Consider the following 17,973-nt stretch of genomic DNA (forward strand, 5'->3'; position numbering starts at 1 on the left):
TTCTTTTTTTTTTTTTTTGAGACGGAGTCTCGCTCTGTCGCCCAGGCTGGAGTGCAGTGGCCAGATCTCAGCTCACTGCAAGCTCCGCCTCCTGGGTTCACGCCATTCTCCTGCCTCAGCCTCCCGAGTAGCTGGGACTACAGGCACCCGCCACCTCGCCAGGCTAGTTTTTTGTATTTTTAGTAGAGACGGGGTTTCACCGTGTTAGCCAGGATGGTCTCGATCTCCTGACCTCGTGATCCGCCCGTCTCGGCCTCCGAAAGTGCTGGGATTACAGGCTTGAGCCACCGCGCCCGGCTAGATGCCACTATTTCTTAAGGACATGGTTCAAAAGGAGTATGCATTTACCCTTACACCACAGAGATATTTTATACCAGAGTCCTAGGACTGCACAGTCATTTCATTGGGTCAGTAGAGTGTATACTACTCTATATTTAATTTAAAATGCATAATTGCTGGGCTTTGTGCTTATAGATTTTGAAATGCTACCAAAAGTGCCTTTTGGCCAGTTCTGGGACTCTTAAGGATGGGCCCAGATCACCTCTACAGACTTAGATGTCTCAGCTTTTTTGCCCAGCTGATGAGATCTCTTCCAGAGAGACGTTTGGACATTTGGCATCTCTTCCTCCCCAGGCTGTCTGTTAGGTTTATTGAATAATGATATTAGGCTAAGATTCAGCAACTTCCTGCAGTGGAGTCAGGATCCCAAGGAAAATACACAGGAGACATATTCCACATAGAACCCATTGTCATCACAGACTCTAGTAACAAAAGCCTCTTAGGGTGCTTAACAGGGATTTTAGCTAAATAGTAGGTAGGCTTGAGGAGGTCACTATGCCAGTTTTGTCTTATGCCTTAGGCTTGCTTATTCTTTTTTCACCTAGCTTATATTCAAATCTTAACACTTTTAGTCTTACCGATCAAAGGTGAGGAAAGACAATCCAGTGTAAAATACATTAAGGCTGAGCAGGGGAAGGCGAGGGTCTTGGTCTAAGCTGCTCATCTTAAGTTTTCCTAGGCAGGGTTAGTGACCCAGCAGATGGCAGCTCTAATCTCTCCTTCCTATAGTAATAGCCTTGTGGGAAACCACAGAACGGGGAGAAGCAATGTAAAAAGAGAACATCAAGTTGGAAACCAGGGCCCAGGACAGTGGCCTAATAATGAATAGGCTCATATTTATGTAGAATGGAGGCTAGGAGAGAAGCAAGGGGACTGATGGGAGTCCTGGTCCAACCACCATGCCACACCTCTGGGAATGGCAGAATTAAATAATCGTACTGCCCATACCATTTTGTAACCTGTTTTCTTTTTTTTTTTTAACCCGATTATGAATTTCACCACCTCCTTCAGCATTCTTTGATTTCTTAAACAGTATTCTATAATTTAGATTTAGTCTTATTTTATTTGTCAGTCCTCTGTCTTTGAACATTTATGTTATTTTCAGTTTTTGGCTGTTCTAAATAATACTGTAATGAAGAGCCATGTACATGAATTCTTAAAATACAATTCTGATGTATTTTTAGAAGTAGATTTGCTGAGGGTTTGTTTTAAAGTTGGTTTTAGAGATTTAAAAAACAGCCCCACGTGAGATCGTGTTGGAGCGAAGGCTCCATGAGGTCAGAACCATGCCTGCCTACATTTCTAGCATCTAGCACAGTGCCTAGCATGCTAATCAATATTTATTGAAGGGTCACATGAGTGTTTCCAGAGATGACTGCACATTACAAATCTATGTGTTGGTCTAGAGAGGTTGCATGGGAATAGGAAACCAGGAAGAGTAGTAGGAGTAGTAAATTAATCCCACCATGAGGAAAAGCAGGTATTGTTATTTGCAAGTGCCACAGGCTGATTATTCTCTTTTTTTCCACCAGAGGGCAGTGTTCCAAGGATTATCACAGGAAGCATTGTCTGCCTGCATTCAGTCCTTACTTGGAGCATCAGAGTCTATCAGCAAAAACAAGGTTTGATGAAGTGTTAGGTGAAATCCTGTTTCCTGGTAAAATATTGTGGAATATAGCATTTACCTATAGGCACAGAAGTTTAAAGCTGTTTTGGCAGAATTTGTTTAATGTGATTGAATTTTGAGGCCCTTTGAGAGAAGCTGGTATTTCATTATAGTGCTTAATAAAGACTGTACTATATAGGAGAGTCCAACTTTACTAAAGTACCCAAAGTGGTATTTAGGTTATACATTCTACAGGGTAAAGGTTTCTTGTTGTAGTCCTAGCCACTGAGGAAATGGTACTATTTCCCTGGAATACCAAGAAAGAATTTTCAAGGAAACATCACAATTTATAATCATCTCTACGATACTGTTTTAAATAGTTGAATGTTCTTACATGGAGGAAATGAGTCAATTTTGAGGACAGGTAATTATGACTCTGGGTTGTGTGACTAGAAGGAGTCGCCATGACTGTATGACTTACAGTTTTGTTTGTTTTTGAGACAGGGTCTTGCTTTGTCTCCCTGGCTGAAGTGCAGTGGTGTGATCATAGCTCACTGCAGCCTCGAACTCCTGAGCTCAATCCATCCTCCTCCCTCAGCCTCCCAAGAATCTGGGACTACAGGCATGTACCTTCATGCCCCGGCCAAATTTTGTATTTTTTGTGGAGACAGGATTTTGTCATGTTGCTCAGGCTGGTCTCAAACTCCTGGGCTCAAGTGATCTGCCCACCTCTGCCTCCTAGAGTGCTGGAATTACAGGTATGAGCCACTGTGCCCAGCCAATTTTTTTTTTTTTGAGAGAGGGTCTTACGCTGTCACCTAAGCTGGAGTGCAGTGATATGATCTCTGTTCACTGCAGCCTCAACCTCCTGAGCTGAAGCAATCCTCCTGCTTCAGCTTCCTGAGCAGTAGGACTACAGGCATCTGGCTAAACTTTTTATTTTTTGTAGAGATAGGATCTCACCATGTGCCCAGGCTGGTCTCAAATTCCTGGGTTCAAATGATCCTCTTGACTCAGCCTTCCAAAGTGCTGGGATTATAGGTGTTAGCTGCCACACTTAGCAGTTTACAGTTTTTAATCCAGAAGGGATCTGGGGCTGAAGGCTGCTGGCATGTGCTCTTCCCACAGGCCCTGAGATTTTTTTTTCCCCCCCAGGAAGTACAGTATGTTCAAAAGTGTTGCTTTGCTTAACTCTCCTCTTAAAATACCTGTCACCTATAGGGAAGTAACTGTGGGAGCTGTTTGCAGCCAAAATTTTCTTCCCACTTGGAGTGTTCAAATCCTGTTAACTTTTTTTGACATATGGATTTATAAATGTGACTTTTAAGTTCAAGGTTTATATATATATATTATATATATTATGTAATATATATAATATATACATATGTAGAAGTTATATATAAATCTCCACAGAATAATTTGGGATCTTGTTGCTAGGAAAGCTCTATCTTTGTGACCACTATATTTTTCTCATTCATGAAATGGAGAGGTGAAATGAAATTTTCACATGGGGACTAGAAATAAAGTTATAGACAGGCAGATTTAAGTTTTAACAAGTATTTCCAAGTGTGTACCCACACATTTTTGATAATAGGTGAAATTAGAAAACACATGTATAATGTTAAGGAAATGGTTAAGTAAATTGTGGCATGTTTTATATAACAATATTACACAGTCATTAAATTTTTTAAAATGAAACAATAAAATTTAACTTAAACATATTAAGACAATAGATATTTAAGATGCAAATCAGATATACGGTATGACTATGTAATAAAATGCATTGAAGAAAATATGTAACAGTGAAAGCTTTTAGGTAACTATGGATGATTTTTCTCTCATTCCCTACACATTTCTTTATTTTCTACAGTGATCACGTGTTTCTCAGATCTCAGGAGGGAAAAATATGACCTAATTTAAAAAAAAGTTCATAGGCTTATGTCCTCTTGTACCACTGTCGTCTCTCTCTCTCTCTCTCTCTTTTTTTTTTTTTTTTTTTTTTGGAGACAGAGTCTCACTCTCACCCAGGCTGGAGTGCAGTAGCACTATCTCAGCTCACTGCAACCTCCACCTCCTGGATTCAAGCCATTCTTATGCCTTAGCCACCCAAGTAGCTGGGATTACAGGTGTGCGCACCATGCCCAGCTAATTTTTGCATTTTTAGTAGAGACAGGGTTTCACCATGTTGGCCAGGCTGGTCTTGAATGCCTGACCTCAAGTGATCCACCCGCCTTGGCCTCCCAAAGTGCTGGGATTACAGGCGTGAGCCACTGCACCCGGCCATGTCCTTTCTTTTAAGGGAGGCATGAAAAGTGTTTTGATTGTTGGGTCTTTTGCCCTCATTATCTGTAGGCCATCCTCTTTTATCTAATTCTGTTTCCTGCGTATTATAAGAGTTTAAGTATGTATGGAGAAGCTCTCAATTTGATAGACACTAGCTTATTATTTTCATGGTTGAGCTTGTGTACTTTTGTTTTTTTTTTGAGACGGAGTCTTGCTCTGTCACCCAGGCTGGAGTGCAGTGGCGCGATCTCGGCTCACTGCAAGCTCCGCCTCCCAGGTTCACGGCATTCTCCTACCTCAGCCTCCCTAAGAGCTGGGACTACAGGTGCCCACCACCACGCCCAGCTAATTTTTTGTATTTTTAGTAGAGACGGGGTTTCGCCGTGTTAGCCAGGATGGTCTCGATCTCCTGACCTCGTGATCTGCCTGTTTCGGCCTCACAAAGTGCTGGGATTATAGGCGCGAGCCACCACGCCCGGCCAAGCTTGTGTATTTTTATCTTAAAAGTAATCAGTGAAAATCGGTTGATGTCTTAAAGAGTTTTTTAAGGCAAGAAATTGTTCTTACATATTTAAACTGAGCACCTGTCAACAAATTAACGTGATACTATTTGCTGTATTACAATAGCTTTTGTAAAGTAATAAAATCTATACAATACTATTTTTGGCATCAGAGTTGTTAGGTCTTTTAAAAATAGAGCAAGTATTTAAAGTCTGTAGCATTTCCCACTTACCTGGTGCTTCGTGTTCCAGGATGCAAAGTGAGTTTCCATGACATAAGTCGTTGATTATGTTTATTAAAACTGGTGGAGAGCATGAGCGAGACTGGGAAGGAATCTTCATTTAATAACTCCTTTAACATTTATATTGCTTACTGAAAGATAACTTTATCTTTTCCTAAGGTAATATAAAAGCTTCATTAGCAATATTTTCAAAATAAGAATCTGCCTTGAGTAACAGCAAGAAGGAGCAAATACAGCCTTGCTCTTACTACTATACAAACTCTTTTCTGAAATGAGAGCTATGATTATTCAGTATTTGAGGATTGGGTCAGAGGTTTGAGAACTGAGCTTGAATCACAAGACTCTTGTGGATGGGTCCTGAGAGGGCAGAAGGACATGCTCGACCTTCAGGGATGTGGGTAGTCAGAGCTCTGTTGGTGGCAGGAGAATCCAAAATGGCAACCCCAAATCGTTTTACATTTGTATAAATATAAGTATGTCTGATGTTCTAGATATCGAAACTGCTTTGACCAAATAGTGAAAGCCATGTTCCTGAGGAAAAACTAGAATGCCAGGCCAGGTCAGGATCGTGCTTATTCTTTGAGCCTTTCTTTACCTCCTCTGCTCTGGGCCACTGTTAGGCTGCATCATCTCTTCTACCTCTGCACCAGGGGAAAGTAGATTGGATTTCTCTCTGTAAATGTGTTGCTTTACAGCCTTGTGTCTGACTTTCTTGGATTTTTAAAGTAGAGCAAGTGACAGTGCGAATAAGAGTTTGAAGCAAGATTTTTTAACTTAATTCTAGCATGAGGAAAGTTCATTGCACAACAAAAGAGAATTGACACCATAGGCTGTAAACCTAGGTAGATTAATGTTGATTAATAATATATGCTTTTATTTTGATTTAATATGTGATCATATCCATTTTTCTGTCTTATAATTTAGACTCAGATTGATGGACAACTTTTCTTAATTAAGCACCTTTTGATACTTCGTGAACAAATTGCTCCATTTCACACTGAATTCACCATTAAGGAAATTTCCCTGGACCTCAAGAAAACTAGAGGTACTTTGCTGTCCTGGCTGGCACACTTGGCTGTTTGATCTGTCCAGATGTGTCAGCACAGGTTTTAGGTTTATTTTATGTTCATCTGCAATTTTTTGCATGCTTTGCTTGCTAAATATGTTACTTGTTCGTACTGAGCTGAGCTGTCACCATGCTAATGACTTCTAACTTGCTGTATTTTCTTTATGAAGGGAACTGTATCTGGACATTTCAGTTTGTAGTATTAGACTCATTTAGACTCTGCCACATATTCCTACAACCAGTTAAAAAGTGAAAAATCCATATAATAACTGTTTCCTAAGTAAATAATGTCAACTAGTTGGGATGACTTTAAGCACTGAGTTGAGTTTGTCAGTTTATGAAAATTCAGGAAGCCAGCTGGGTAAAATGAGAAGCGTACTTATCTAAGAATTTGAAAGAATTGGGTTTTCTTCCTGTCCCATCATTTCCTGGCCCTTGTGTGATCTTGGGTGGGTGTTTTAGCTTCCCCACGCCACCCTCCTTTTAGGTAAAATGAGTATAATGAACTTGTCATGATACCTTCACGAGGTTATCAAGCTCATTAAGACCGAAAATGAATGAAAATATACGTTGACATCTTTATAAGTTTCAGGTGCTTAAATAAACTTCAGTGGTATTAAATCAGTAGTCATGTAAGGTAGGGTCTTTGAATTGGTAATAGACATTGAATCATCTTGAGAAAGAAGATTCATCCATCCTAGTGATTTGCCTCTGAATTGGTAAGAGATGATTTCTAAAAGATCAGAGTAGTTAATTTCTAAGATAACTGATCTTCAGCAGTTAAGGATATACCATAAACATCCCTCATGTCCCTTAATTACTTACAAATTTATGTAAACTTTATCTTAAACATTTTTAAGAGATTTATGCTCTGCTGCCTTAAGCCATTCATTTATGTAATCAGTTAACTTCTCTCTAATGTTTTGAGGCAATTAAAAAAACGGTCACTCAAATTATTTTCTATGTGTTACAGTTTAGAGGAACCCCAAACAAGGATGTTCAAGGATAGTAGGTTTTTAGTTTCCCAATTCCTGTGCTTATCTGACAGTGGATTTGATTTAACTCACCAGAGAGCCAGGGTAACCTCTTGATGAGTCCTCTTGAAACAGTTTGCTCTTTTTCGTTCCCTAATGCTCTCTCTTGTCCACCACGGAGAATATGTTTTGGTTCTGTAAAGCATGTCTGTTACGTACTTTGTGATTTTAAAAATTTAAAATTATTTTTGTTTTTTTCTCTAACCTTGGAAGTGGCATACCATGTGTTTTTGTTTTGGTTTGGTTTTTAAATAGGAGCCAGATTTCCTGGCTTTTGCCTTTACAGAACACATAGGTTTTTTAAAGCTTATTCTCATCAGAGGCTTCCATCTCCCACCCATTCTCTTTGATTTCATTCATTCCTTTCAGTGTGAGATGTGGGAATCATACTCTTACACTTTGAAGAATTCCCAGCTTCTGACAGTTCGTACTTTAAGTGATGGGATAGAGCAGGGTTGATTTACTTTCTGTCATGTTTTTCTAATTTGTGATTTGTTGCTGCTTGGTTCTAGTGTAGATCAGCTGAAGTGAGAGAAAGTGAAATATCTTGAGATTGTGGCAAAATTTGGATTGAAAGTATGTTTTCCCCCAAATATTACAAAGCCTGTGTAACCCTACCATATGATGATTTGATTCTGTGCAGACAGAATCTTTGAGGGGCTTATAGAAAAGACAGCAGACACAAACAACTATTTACTAAAGCTTTACTCTGAATACTGAACTGATAGAGAGAGGTTCTTCTTCATTACTACCAGGGTCAAGGCAGTAAATATTATGGTACTGTGTGCTTGCAAAACTAGGTTGGAAGATTTCATGCTTTGCTTTATCTAGTCTGGCAAAGCAAAGAGATGTTTTTTTCTTACTCACTTAATAATACTTGCTGTCTTTACTTTTACGCCTCTAACCTCTCAAGACTAACATTATATCGTATTGCATTTGAACATCAATGAGACCTCAGCTAATACTTTACATAGATTCTAGTTAGTCTGGAGGTTAAGGGGTAAATATGTCCTTTTGGTGTTTTCTTCTTGGCTGACACATTAGTTTATTCACTCTGCTTCAAATGAATAAATTTCCGTGCCAGCCAGGATTTTAACAAACAAGCTGGGTAAGTATATGAGTATTTCTTAAAAACCTATTTAATATCCTAAAAGTAAAGCAGTGAGATTTTAAGGTGCCAATTACCATTTATCATTTTTCTTTTTTTTTGGTAAGTGAATAATTGAGATTAATAGTCATTTTGCAATTCGAACTTCTGGAAAATAACTCTGTGAGTACTGTAGCCATCATTGGTGCTCATCTCACTCTCAGCCTTTCATGGAGGTGAGTTGCTGAAGGTGAACTGGCTTTTTGCCTTGTGGTGGTAGAGAACTGGCGTATGTTACACATGGCTTTGCTGTTGAAACTTTCCATGTTCACTGGATGAGTAATTTTGTTTCACAGATGCAGCATTTAAAATCCTGAACCCTATGACTGTTCCAAGATTTTTTAGGCTGAATAGCAACAATGCCTTGATAGAGTTCTTGTTGGAGGTGAGAAGGAGTCTGTTTCATTGGTGGTGGGAGATAAATGACATTGTTTACATGTCTGGTGATTTCTAGGCACATAAAAACAGGAGGAAATTGTTATCTTTTTTTTAAGGGTACTCCTGAGATTAGAGAACATTATCTTGACTCTAAAAAAGACGTAGACCGTCATCTGAAATCGGCCTGTGAGCAGTTTATTGAGCAGCAGACCAAGCTGTTTGTAGACCAGCTGGAGGAGTTCATGACAAAGGTATGGCCCTTAGTGCCTATTTGGTGAAGTCACTTTGCCTTCTTCCCTAGGCTTCCTCTTCAATTACTCTCTTGTGTGAACTCCAGCAGAAGGAGATAGTGAGCCCAAGTCTTAATGATTCTGTCTAGGAAATCACTCTGCTTTTTGGTTTTTGGACTTTTGGATACACCTGCACAGTTTTTGTTTTTAAGAGGAAGAGTGGAAATATTGCAAAGCTAGTTATAGCTGACCCCTGGTTAGCTGTGTTCTGTTTATCCGCCTTGTAGGTTATCTGCATGTGGGCTGGGACTCCCACTTTCTGCTGGAATCTCACTTTCTCCTGGACCTGCATGGCAGCAACCACGGTCCTGGGAATCAGGGTTTCCCATTCTTAAAATGGGTGATTTGTTTTCCTCTTTGTTTTACATGCCATTTCTCTCTTCCGTTTTGCATGGATAATTGAGAATTGAAGAGTTTCATAACATAGCATTGTTAACTGTCGGATATATGGATTTAATATACAGTCAGTCCTCCTTCACGTCGGTGGTCTCTTCCTGGAAACTGACTTTAAGTGAAGCAACATAAAATGAAACCAATTTTTTTTCCTCATCAACAGTATAATGAAGCAATATTAAACCGTTGAAGGAAACGACTTTATTTGAGGACATGCTGTGCGTCATTTCACTTAAAGTCACAGTTTTCAGGAACCTATTGCTGATATTAAGTGAGGACTGACTGTGTGGATAGTATATTCTCTCTGTCTCTGTCTTCTAAGCTAAAATCCATTAACTGGCGAATGCTAGCAAAGAGAAAAGCAGATCATGGCTATTTTGACATTCTTGTTGCATCCTAATCATTTAAAAAAAATTTAAGTGTCATCACTAAGGACTTAAAGATATTTAAGAAGTCTTGAAATTAGGCTGGGTGTGGTGGCTCACACCTATAATCCCAGCACTTTGGAAGGCTGAAACAGGAGGATTGCTCCAGCCCCTGGAGTGTGACACTGGTTAACAGTCCTGGGCAACATAGTGAGACCTAGTCACTAAAAAAAATGAACAAAATTAGCCATGTGTAGGGGCATGTGCCTATAGTCCCAGCTGCTTGGGAGGCTGAGGTGGGAAGATTGCTTGAGCCGGGAGGTCGAGGGTGCAGTGAGTCAAGATCAGCCCACTGTACTCCAGCCTGGGTGACAGAGTGAGACTGTCTCAAAATAAAGTAAAATAAAATAAAAAGAGAGAAAGAAAGAAAAAAAGTCATGAAATTTTTATTTATTAAGCCACTACCGTGTACCCCAGACTTGTATCAGAGGACATCATAAAAAGAATAAAAATATGATGGCTTGGCCAGGTGCGGTGGCTCAAGCCTGTAATCCCAGCACTTTGGGAGGCCGAGATGGGCGATCACGAGGTCAGGAGATCGAGACCATCCTGGCTAACACGGTGAAACCCTGTCTCTACTAAAAAAAATACAAAAAACTAGCCGGGCGAGGTGGCGGGCGCCTGTAGTCCCAGCTACTCGGGAGGCTGAGGCAGGAGAATGGCGTAAACCCAGGAGGCGGAGCTTGCAGTGAGCTGAGATCCGGCCACTGCACTCCAGCCTGGGCGACAGAGCAAGACTGTGTCTCAAAAAAAAAAAAAAGAAAGAAAAAAAAATATGATGGCTCTTATTTTCAAATTTGACTAATCTTAACTGGACAGACAAGATATATGTATGAAATAACAAGGAGACAGCTAAGCAATTGTTCTTTAGAAACTTCTTGTTGAGTCCATCAGTGCTAACATGCCTGAAGCCTGCGGCAAAGACAGAAAATACGACTTTTAAAAAATAATTAAAAAGGCCAAAAATGCATAGAAATGTTAAAACAAAGTACTCTTTTGTTTATCACTGGCATATACTGCTTGTTAAGTGGATTTTACTCCAAGTATTTGGAATGTGTGTATATATGCATTTTTTCCCACCAAAAAATGTAAAAAAGGAGGGGGATAGAAATGCTTTCTTCTAGGTTTTGATTTTTTAAAAAAGGTTTGAGTATTGGTACTTTGTAATTTACAGATAACTTACAGTTTTTACTGAAACTACCCTTGTGAAAAACAAGTTGGTAGATTGTAATGTGTATTTCTGGGAGAACATCCACATAGTACTGGTGGGAAGTATTATAGATGAATATTGTACAATAACAGAACAGCAGAATGAATCTTCTGAAATAAGCAAGTTGATTATAATGAAATCTAAGATTAAAGGGTTGTTCTAGAACAGCACGGTTTTTCTAGATATCAAGAGAATAAAAATTCACACATGCCCATGATCTTAGCTACTCTGGGTGGCTGAGGTGGGAGGATGGCTGAGCCCAGGAGTTCAACACCAACTTGGGCAACATAGCAAGACTCTGTCTCAACACATTTTTTTTTTTGAAAAAGGAAATAGAGGTTTATGCAGAAAATATTCCAAGTCTGAATTATGTAATGGTTCTCCATGGACATGCTACATGCATATAGCAGGGATCCCTGAACAAATGTTCATGGACCTGTTTTTATATTCCCTTTGTAATGGGATTGGGAAGGGAAAGGCCTTGGCTCTCATCCCCGTGAGAAGCCAGTCTCATCCTACATAATCAGTCTCTGCTGCCTTTGCTCAGACCACTTGTAGTTGCCTCCCTTTTCCTCTGTCAACCCTGGGTCCTCACTGCTGCTCGCTGAGTTTCTACTGAGTGGACCCCACAGCCTGAAAGACTGAGTTCCCTTTTATGGTGTGTTATTCCAGATTCAGTTCCCTTTCATCCTGTGGCATAGAGTGAGTCAGAGACAAAGATACATATATGTGTGTGTGCACGCGCACACACACACATGCACACACACACGTGACCATTTGAGACACTGCATCTTAGAATTTGTGGACCAAAGATTTTTCACTTTTTGCCTGGTGACTGTTACTAGCATTCTGAATAGCAGAGGAAGAGGAAGATTTTATAGAAAACTTTAAAAGGTAAACCTCAGCATTAATTACCTGCAAGTGCAGAATCTCATGCCTCTTTTATTTAGTTAGGTTTTTTTTTTTTTTTTTTTTTTTTTAAGGCAGTCTTGCTCTTGTTACCCAGGCTGGAGTGCAGTGGCACGATCTCAGCTCACTGCAACCTCCGCCTCCCGGGTTCAAGCAATTCTTTTGCCTCAGCCTCCTGAGTAGCTGAGATTACAGGTGTGTGCCACCATGCCTGGCTAATTTTTTTAATATTTTTTGTAGAGATGGGGTTTCACCATGTTGACCAGGCTGGTCTCAAACTCTTGGCCTCAAGGGATCTGCCCTCCTCGGCCACCCAAAGTGCTGAGATTACAGGCAGGAGCCACTGTGCCTGGGCTTAGTTAGCATTTTATAAGGCAACTAGTGCTTGTCCCCTGATAAACGATTGCAGGAAAATCAACACCCATAGGTACAGATGGGAAACAGTCTTTCATCTCATTTGGAGGTGTGTTTGTAGGTCTCGGTATTTATCATTCGGATGTAAGCCTCATCAACAAAATATCCTCAGCTTGTTTCTAAGTTTGGACTGATTTTTAACAATGTATATGTATTACCACGTAGAGAATATTTTTAGGTTGTCAGAAGACTTGTTTTTGAGCTTAAAGAGTTGGGGTCTAATTTGGATCCCTTTCATCTACTGTAAATTGGCCTTGTTTATGTAGCTTCTTCCTCTGTGCTCCTTGTTGAGACACTTACTATGCATTAATTCTTACTACATCCCTGGAACCTTGAGTAAGAGAAGCATCTTTATTTGACAGGTTGAGAAACAGGTTGAGTATTCATAAGATAAACATTTCTACAACATCTTCACCTGTCTGGTTTCTATTTAATACTTGATTTTTGGTATAATTATTGATCTTTCATGAGGAAAAAATAAAGTAAGTACTAGAGGAGCATATATGCTCTGTTGCCTCATTTCCTGCCCCTGGAAACATAGCCTCTTCTCTAAGTATTTGACCTGAGGGAATGTAATACTATTCTAAGGGTTAGGAGTCGAGGCTCATATGAAAACATTTGGCTTAGATTATTTTCTACCAAACTTCAAAAACTGTTGATACTTTTTTATTGTTCTAGAATTCCATTGTACTAAATGTTGCTTGAAACAAACCCTTAAGTAGTACTTGGGATGGTAATGGTTATAGTAGAAAGCACAGAACTTTGTGTCAAGGCAGCTGAGCCCTAGATCCTGCAACTGCGTCTGCCACCTTCTGATTGAAGTTAAGGTTATCACGAGACAAAACAAGATCTTATGTGTGTCTGTAAAGTGCTTGCTGCAGAAATGTTATTTGGTAGTACAGTTTGACAAATTTGAGGTGAAGATTTTGCTTTAGCGAAAAGTCAAAATTAAGGCATTTTAAAGGAAGTATAATTCCAGGTTTGTAGCTAAGCTTAAAAGTTTTTTTGTTTTGTTTTGTTTTGTTTTCTGATGGGACCAGTTTATGCTAAAAACTCAGACTTCTATGTAGAAAATATTCATTTTCTTTCAAGCAATTTGATTATTACGAGTTTATTCTTAATATTCCCTCTGGAGTGTTGTTAATTTCCTCAGTAACACTGTAAACTTAAATTTTGTTCTTGATCTAGTACATGTAATCGAGTTTGATCTGTAAGTTTAATTCCTGCTCTCAAGGAGGTATAACCTAAAGGGAAATTAAGATAGAAAAATAGGTAAACATTAAACTGTATACAGCAATGCCATTGTGAGACGATGGGTCTTTGTTCATTGTGTAGGAATTTTTAAAAAGATGGGGCTCCCAATGCTTCCCTTGACTAGCCTTAAAAAAAAATGAGGCTAATTGGGGAAAACTTTTGAAGCAAATGCTCTTGGAGGTTTGACTTAAAGATAAGTAAACTATCTGGATAGTAAATAGGGATGAATATACTAGTTTATATTTGTTTTTAACATAAAAATACTTGTACAAAACCTAAATATATGTTATGAAATTGGTTAAATTCTGGAGCATTCAGTGCAACAGTAGGCAGCCATTACTATTAAAACAAAACCGTTGGATGTGGGAAAATGACCAGAATATAGATTTAAGTGGGGAAAAAAGTTCACAGAACACTGTTCCCAGATTTGTAAATGTATACACATTAGTATACTTATATTTTTACAACGGAAAATATTTTGGATAACATACACTAAAGTGTGAATGTATTTTTCTTTTAGCAGTGTCTAGTATCTATAATATATGAGATTCATTTTTTAAAGTGCATCTCAAAAAATAAAGGTATGGCGAGGGATGGAGTAAGAGGAGGAAAGAGGTGATTTTATATAGGTAGGCAGTATGAGCAAAGGCCTAGAGTGGTCCAGGAGGAGAAATAGAAACTAGAAACAAAGGGGAGGCTGAAGAGATCCAAGTCAACATTATACCCTGTGTCTGCCCATCCTCTGCCTACATGTATGTATGGCCTTTTGTGTGAGAAATGTAGAGCTGGTGCTCAGGGTTTTCTAATGAGACCTTCCTGTGAGGCCAAAGCCATGGACTGCACCTTGGCACATGACTGTCCATTCTAAAACATGTTTTACGCAGTTTCTCTCTCACCCTCCCCAGCTACCCCATAGCTGCACCACAGCTTACTATCTTAGAAACAGTCTTGTTCAAGCTTCTCTATACTGCTGCTAAGGAATGAAAAGAGATGACTAGAAGATGGTCATTCAGGTCTATCTTGAGCACTGATTGGTCAGTCATATATGATTTTTGATGGTATTTGAAAATCTTATTTGTTTGTTTTAATGACATTCTCTCTGTGATATAAGAAAAATGATCCTCCAGATGTAAAGGAGATTTTATCCAGCTAGGGTGACATTTTTCTAATTACTTACAAAAATAATTTAATACTGACAAAATAGTCTCCTTAAAAGACACCTGTTTTGTGTTGACATTTCTCTAGGGCTTCATTTTTGTCTTCCTAGCAAGAAGTATTTCAGATAGAATGCCTCAGAACTTAGGTATGATTTTTGGCAAGATAACCATGTGCCTTGAAATCACAAAAGAAGTTTTGCTAAAAATGTTGATTACCTATAAAGGATTATGAGATGATGCGTTTTTGTTGGGGCTGCACATTTGATTATCATGGTGTTTTAATAGGTTTAAATGGTGTTGTGTATCCCTTGAGAGCAGTACCAGTTTAATTTGTCATTGATGAAATGAAACTTTTTTTCTTCTTGTCTCCTCTATTAGGTTTCAGCGTTAAAAACAATGGCCAGTCAAGGAGGCCCCAAGTATACTCTCTCACAGCAGCCTTGGGCACAACCAGGTATTCTCATTTGACCGTTTTGGATTTCTTTTTTAGGATGTTATTAATCTGCATTTATATAGTCCTTACTGTGACAGCTTGGAGTTGGTTTCCTATTCACTCTGGGGCGCTGCAATCTGAGTTAATGCAGGATTGAGTTTGGAGCTGACAGGTCTTCACTGGCTAGCACTACTTGCATTTCAACAAGCATATCAAGGAAGGAAGAATTTTTGTTTTGAAAAATCACCCAGTTAAAACTAAAATATGGCTAAGATGGAAACCCTTTGAGTCTGTTGATTGCTGTACACCCACTATTCATTGTGTTCAAGCTTTGATGAAAACACTGTGGTTGATAGGAAGAAATTATGGCGAGTGCACCTACTTTCAAGTGTATGAAGAAATGCTGGGCCACTATTTTCTTCCACATTTTGTCCAAGTTATCCTCTGTTGACATTTTAGAGTATTGGGAAAAAAAAATTATAAAAATTGAGGTGTCACTTGGGAGTTGGCAGGCAATATTATTGTCTGATTGGCAGATGTATTTGAGATGTTCCCAGTCTTACTCTTTCTTAAATGTAAATTTTTTTGTGCTGGAGGGTTTTGGTTTTTTTTTTTTTTTTGGTCTTTAGCGTTAGACATTTAAAATCACGACTAACGTTATTTTTGGTACATCTTGCGGCATTTTAAGTTGCCATTAAACCGAAATAAATCATTTCGTTAAATTGATATTTCTGGCCATTCCCTGGCCAATATTGTGATAGAGAGCCTTTGAAACTAAAACGGGCAAAATGGAGAAAGAATGAGTGTTTTAATTACGGGTAAACTGTGTCCAAATTGGAGGGCAGCTTTCCACTCAGTGAGAGAGATCCAAAAAATGATTCTGGCTTTGCATCCATGAAAAATTGGCTGTGCACAGGCTCCTAATCTGGAATCAACTTTTTAATATGATTGGTTTTCCATATTGAAAGAGCATTATATCTGTTAAGTATTCATTTTCTTTGGGAAGAATGATTGAAGCTATTCAAAGCCTCCAAAATTGTATTTATTATTTTTTTGAGATGGAGTCTTGCTCTGTTGCCCAGGCTGGAGTGCAGTGGTGTGATCTCGGCTCACTGCAACCCCTGACTCCTGGATTTAGCCAATTCTCCTGCATCAATCTCCCAAGTAGCTGGGATTACAGGTGTCCACCACCATGCCCAGTTAATTTTTGTATTAAAACAGATGTGTGCCACTGCACCCAGCTCAAAGAAAACTTTTTTTTTTTTAAGACAAAGTCTCACTCTGTCGCCCAGACTGGAGTGCAGTGGCATGATCTCAGCTCACCGCAACCTCCGCCTCCCAGGTTCAAGTGATTCTCCTGCCTCAGCCTCCTGAGTAGCTGGGACTACAGGCATACATCACTGTGCTCAGCTAGTGTTTGTATTTTTAGTAGAGACGGGGTTTCACCATGTTGGCCAGGCTGGTCTTGAATTCCTGACCTCAGGTGATCCGCCCACCTCAACCTCCCAAAGTGCTGAGATTACAGTCCTGAGCCACTGCGCCTGGCCTCAAAATTTTTAATTATGAATGCCTTAGGTTAACTTGAAGTTGAACTGAGAAATTAGAAGAGTAGCTCTGTATCGCTTAGGAAGATTTGTAAATGTAGAGAATATCAGTTGTCTTTGAAAGGAAGATAAGATTTTATTTCAAAGGTTCCTCATGTGAACTTTGATGATGTCAATATAGGTTTGAGTTGATTTGTTTTATTGCACATAAACTTTGTGACATGCTTTAGGTGTTTCATTTACCGTGATGCAGACAAGGAATGTTCTATTGCCTTTGTTATTTTAAACGTTCGTGTTGTGTGTGGAATAGAAATCTTTGTCGTCTTACTACAAAAGCACACCTAATACAGTAGTGCATTCTGTCTGAAGACAGAAAATCAGGTTCTTTTACTGACAATACTGGAAATTCTAATCATAGTCTGGCATAGTATTAACTGCCTCTTCTGATTCCTCACAGTCAAGAGGCAGACCTTTCAGTTCACAACTCAGCCTGCCTCTTGAAGGAATTCTGATGATTTGGGGATTAATCGGAGCCTTTGACTTAAGGTTCCAATTGCTTTTATAGGGCTTAGTTAGAAATAGGAGCTGATTTTTATTTGGAACATTTATGTCAATGAAACTCTTGGGTATGATAAATCTTTCTTAAGATAGGTAGAAACCACTACAGCTAAGCCCAGTCTCTTGATGCATAATTAATGTATTGCTCTTTCCCCTTTGGAAAGATCCTTTCTCTCAAAATAGGGGCTGTCATTTTCTCAAGTGGAACCCTAATAGGATTCAAAGTGTTAGATGTATTGTGCTCTTAAGCATTACTAGAGTTTAGAATTGTCATAGTAAAGCAGGAGTAGATAAAAGGAAACTAACAGGAGTAGACAAAAGGACTGATTGAAGTAGGACTTGCTACTTTGTCATTTAACCCATTTCCTTCTTTCTTAGTGAGGAGATCTTAGTGAATATAGCAATAACAGTTCAGTTTATCTTATAGTCATATCTTCTATCCCATTTAGTCATAGCAGAGGTATGGAGTTGGATTTTATGAATCTGTAGTACTTGAAGCCCACACTCGAATGCCAAAGAGAGATTTATGGCCCCTTGGAGTAGGAGCATTGAGGACAATCTAGGAACTGTCTTGGACCCCTCTGCCCTAAAAACTGAGGGTTACTGGTTCATTCAGACTTGGTCAAGTTCTCAGGGATCATTTCATGATCAAACAAACTCACAGGAGAGTGAGTTATAAATTAGGATGCCCATTTGTTAATTTACTCTGACGAAGAAACCTTTTTTAGGAATTAGAGGACACTTTAGTCACCAGCCTGCACACCCACTTTCTGCTTATCAAGGGCTCTGAA

At 39.1% G+C, this 17,973-nt stretch overlaps 1 protein-coding gene across 1 annotated transcript in view; it reads left to right on the forward strand.

Annotated features, from left to right (window-relative positions):
• COG3 (component of oligomeric golgi complex 3) overlaps positions 1–17,973 on the forward strand; it is a 73,257-nt gene that overhangs the window by 46,046 nt on the left and 9,238 nt on the right. The window contains exons 16-20 of the mRNA XM_025364506.1: positions 1,872–1,961; positions 5,895–6,015; positions 8,514–8,602; positions 8,712–8,846; positions 15,026–15,101. Coding sequence (XP_025220291.1) covers positions 1,872–1,961; positions 5,895–6,015; positions 8,514–8,602; positions 8,712–8,846; positions 15,026–15,101 — 511 coding nt within the window. The remainder of the gene's footprint in view (positions 1–1,871; positions 1,962–5,894; positions 6,016–8,513; positions 8,603–8,711; positions 8,847–15,025; positions 15,102–17,973) is intronic.

This window comes from Theropithecus gelada, chromosome 17 (assembly GCF_003255815.1).
Source record: "Theropithecus gelada isolate Dixy chromosome 17, Tgel_1.0, whole genome shotgun sequence".
In the NCBI taxonomy this organism is placed as follows: Eukaryota; Metazoa; Chordata; class Mammalia; order Primates; family Cercopithecidae; genus Theropithecus; species Theropithecus gelada.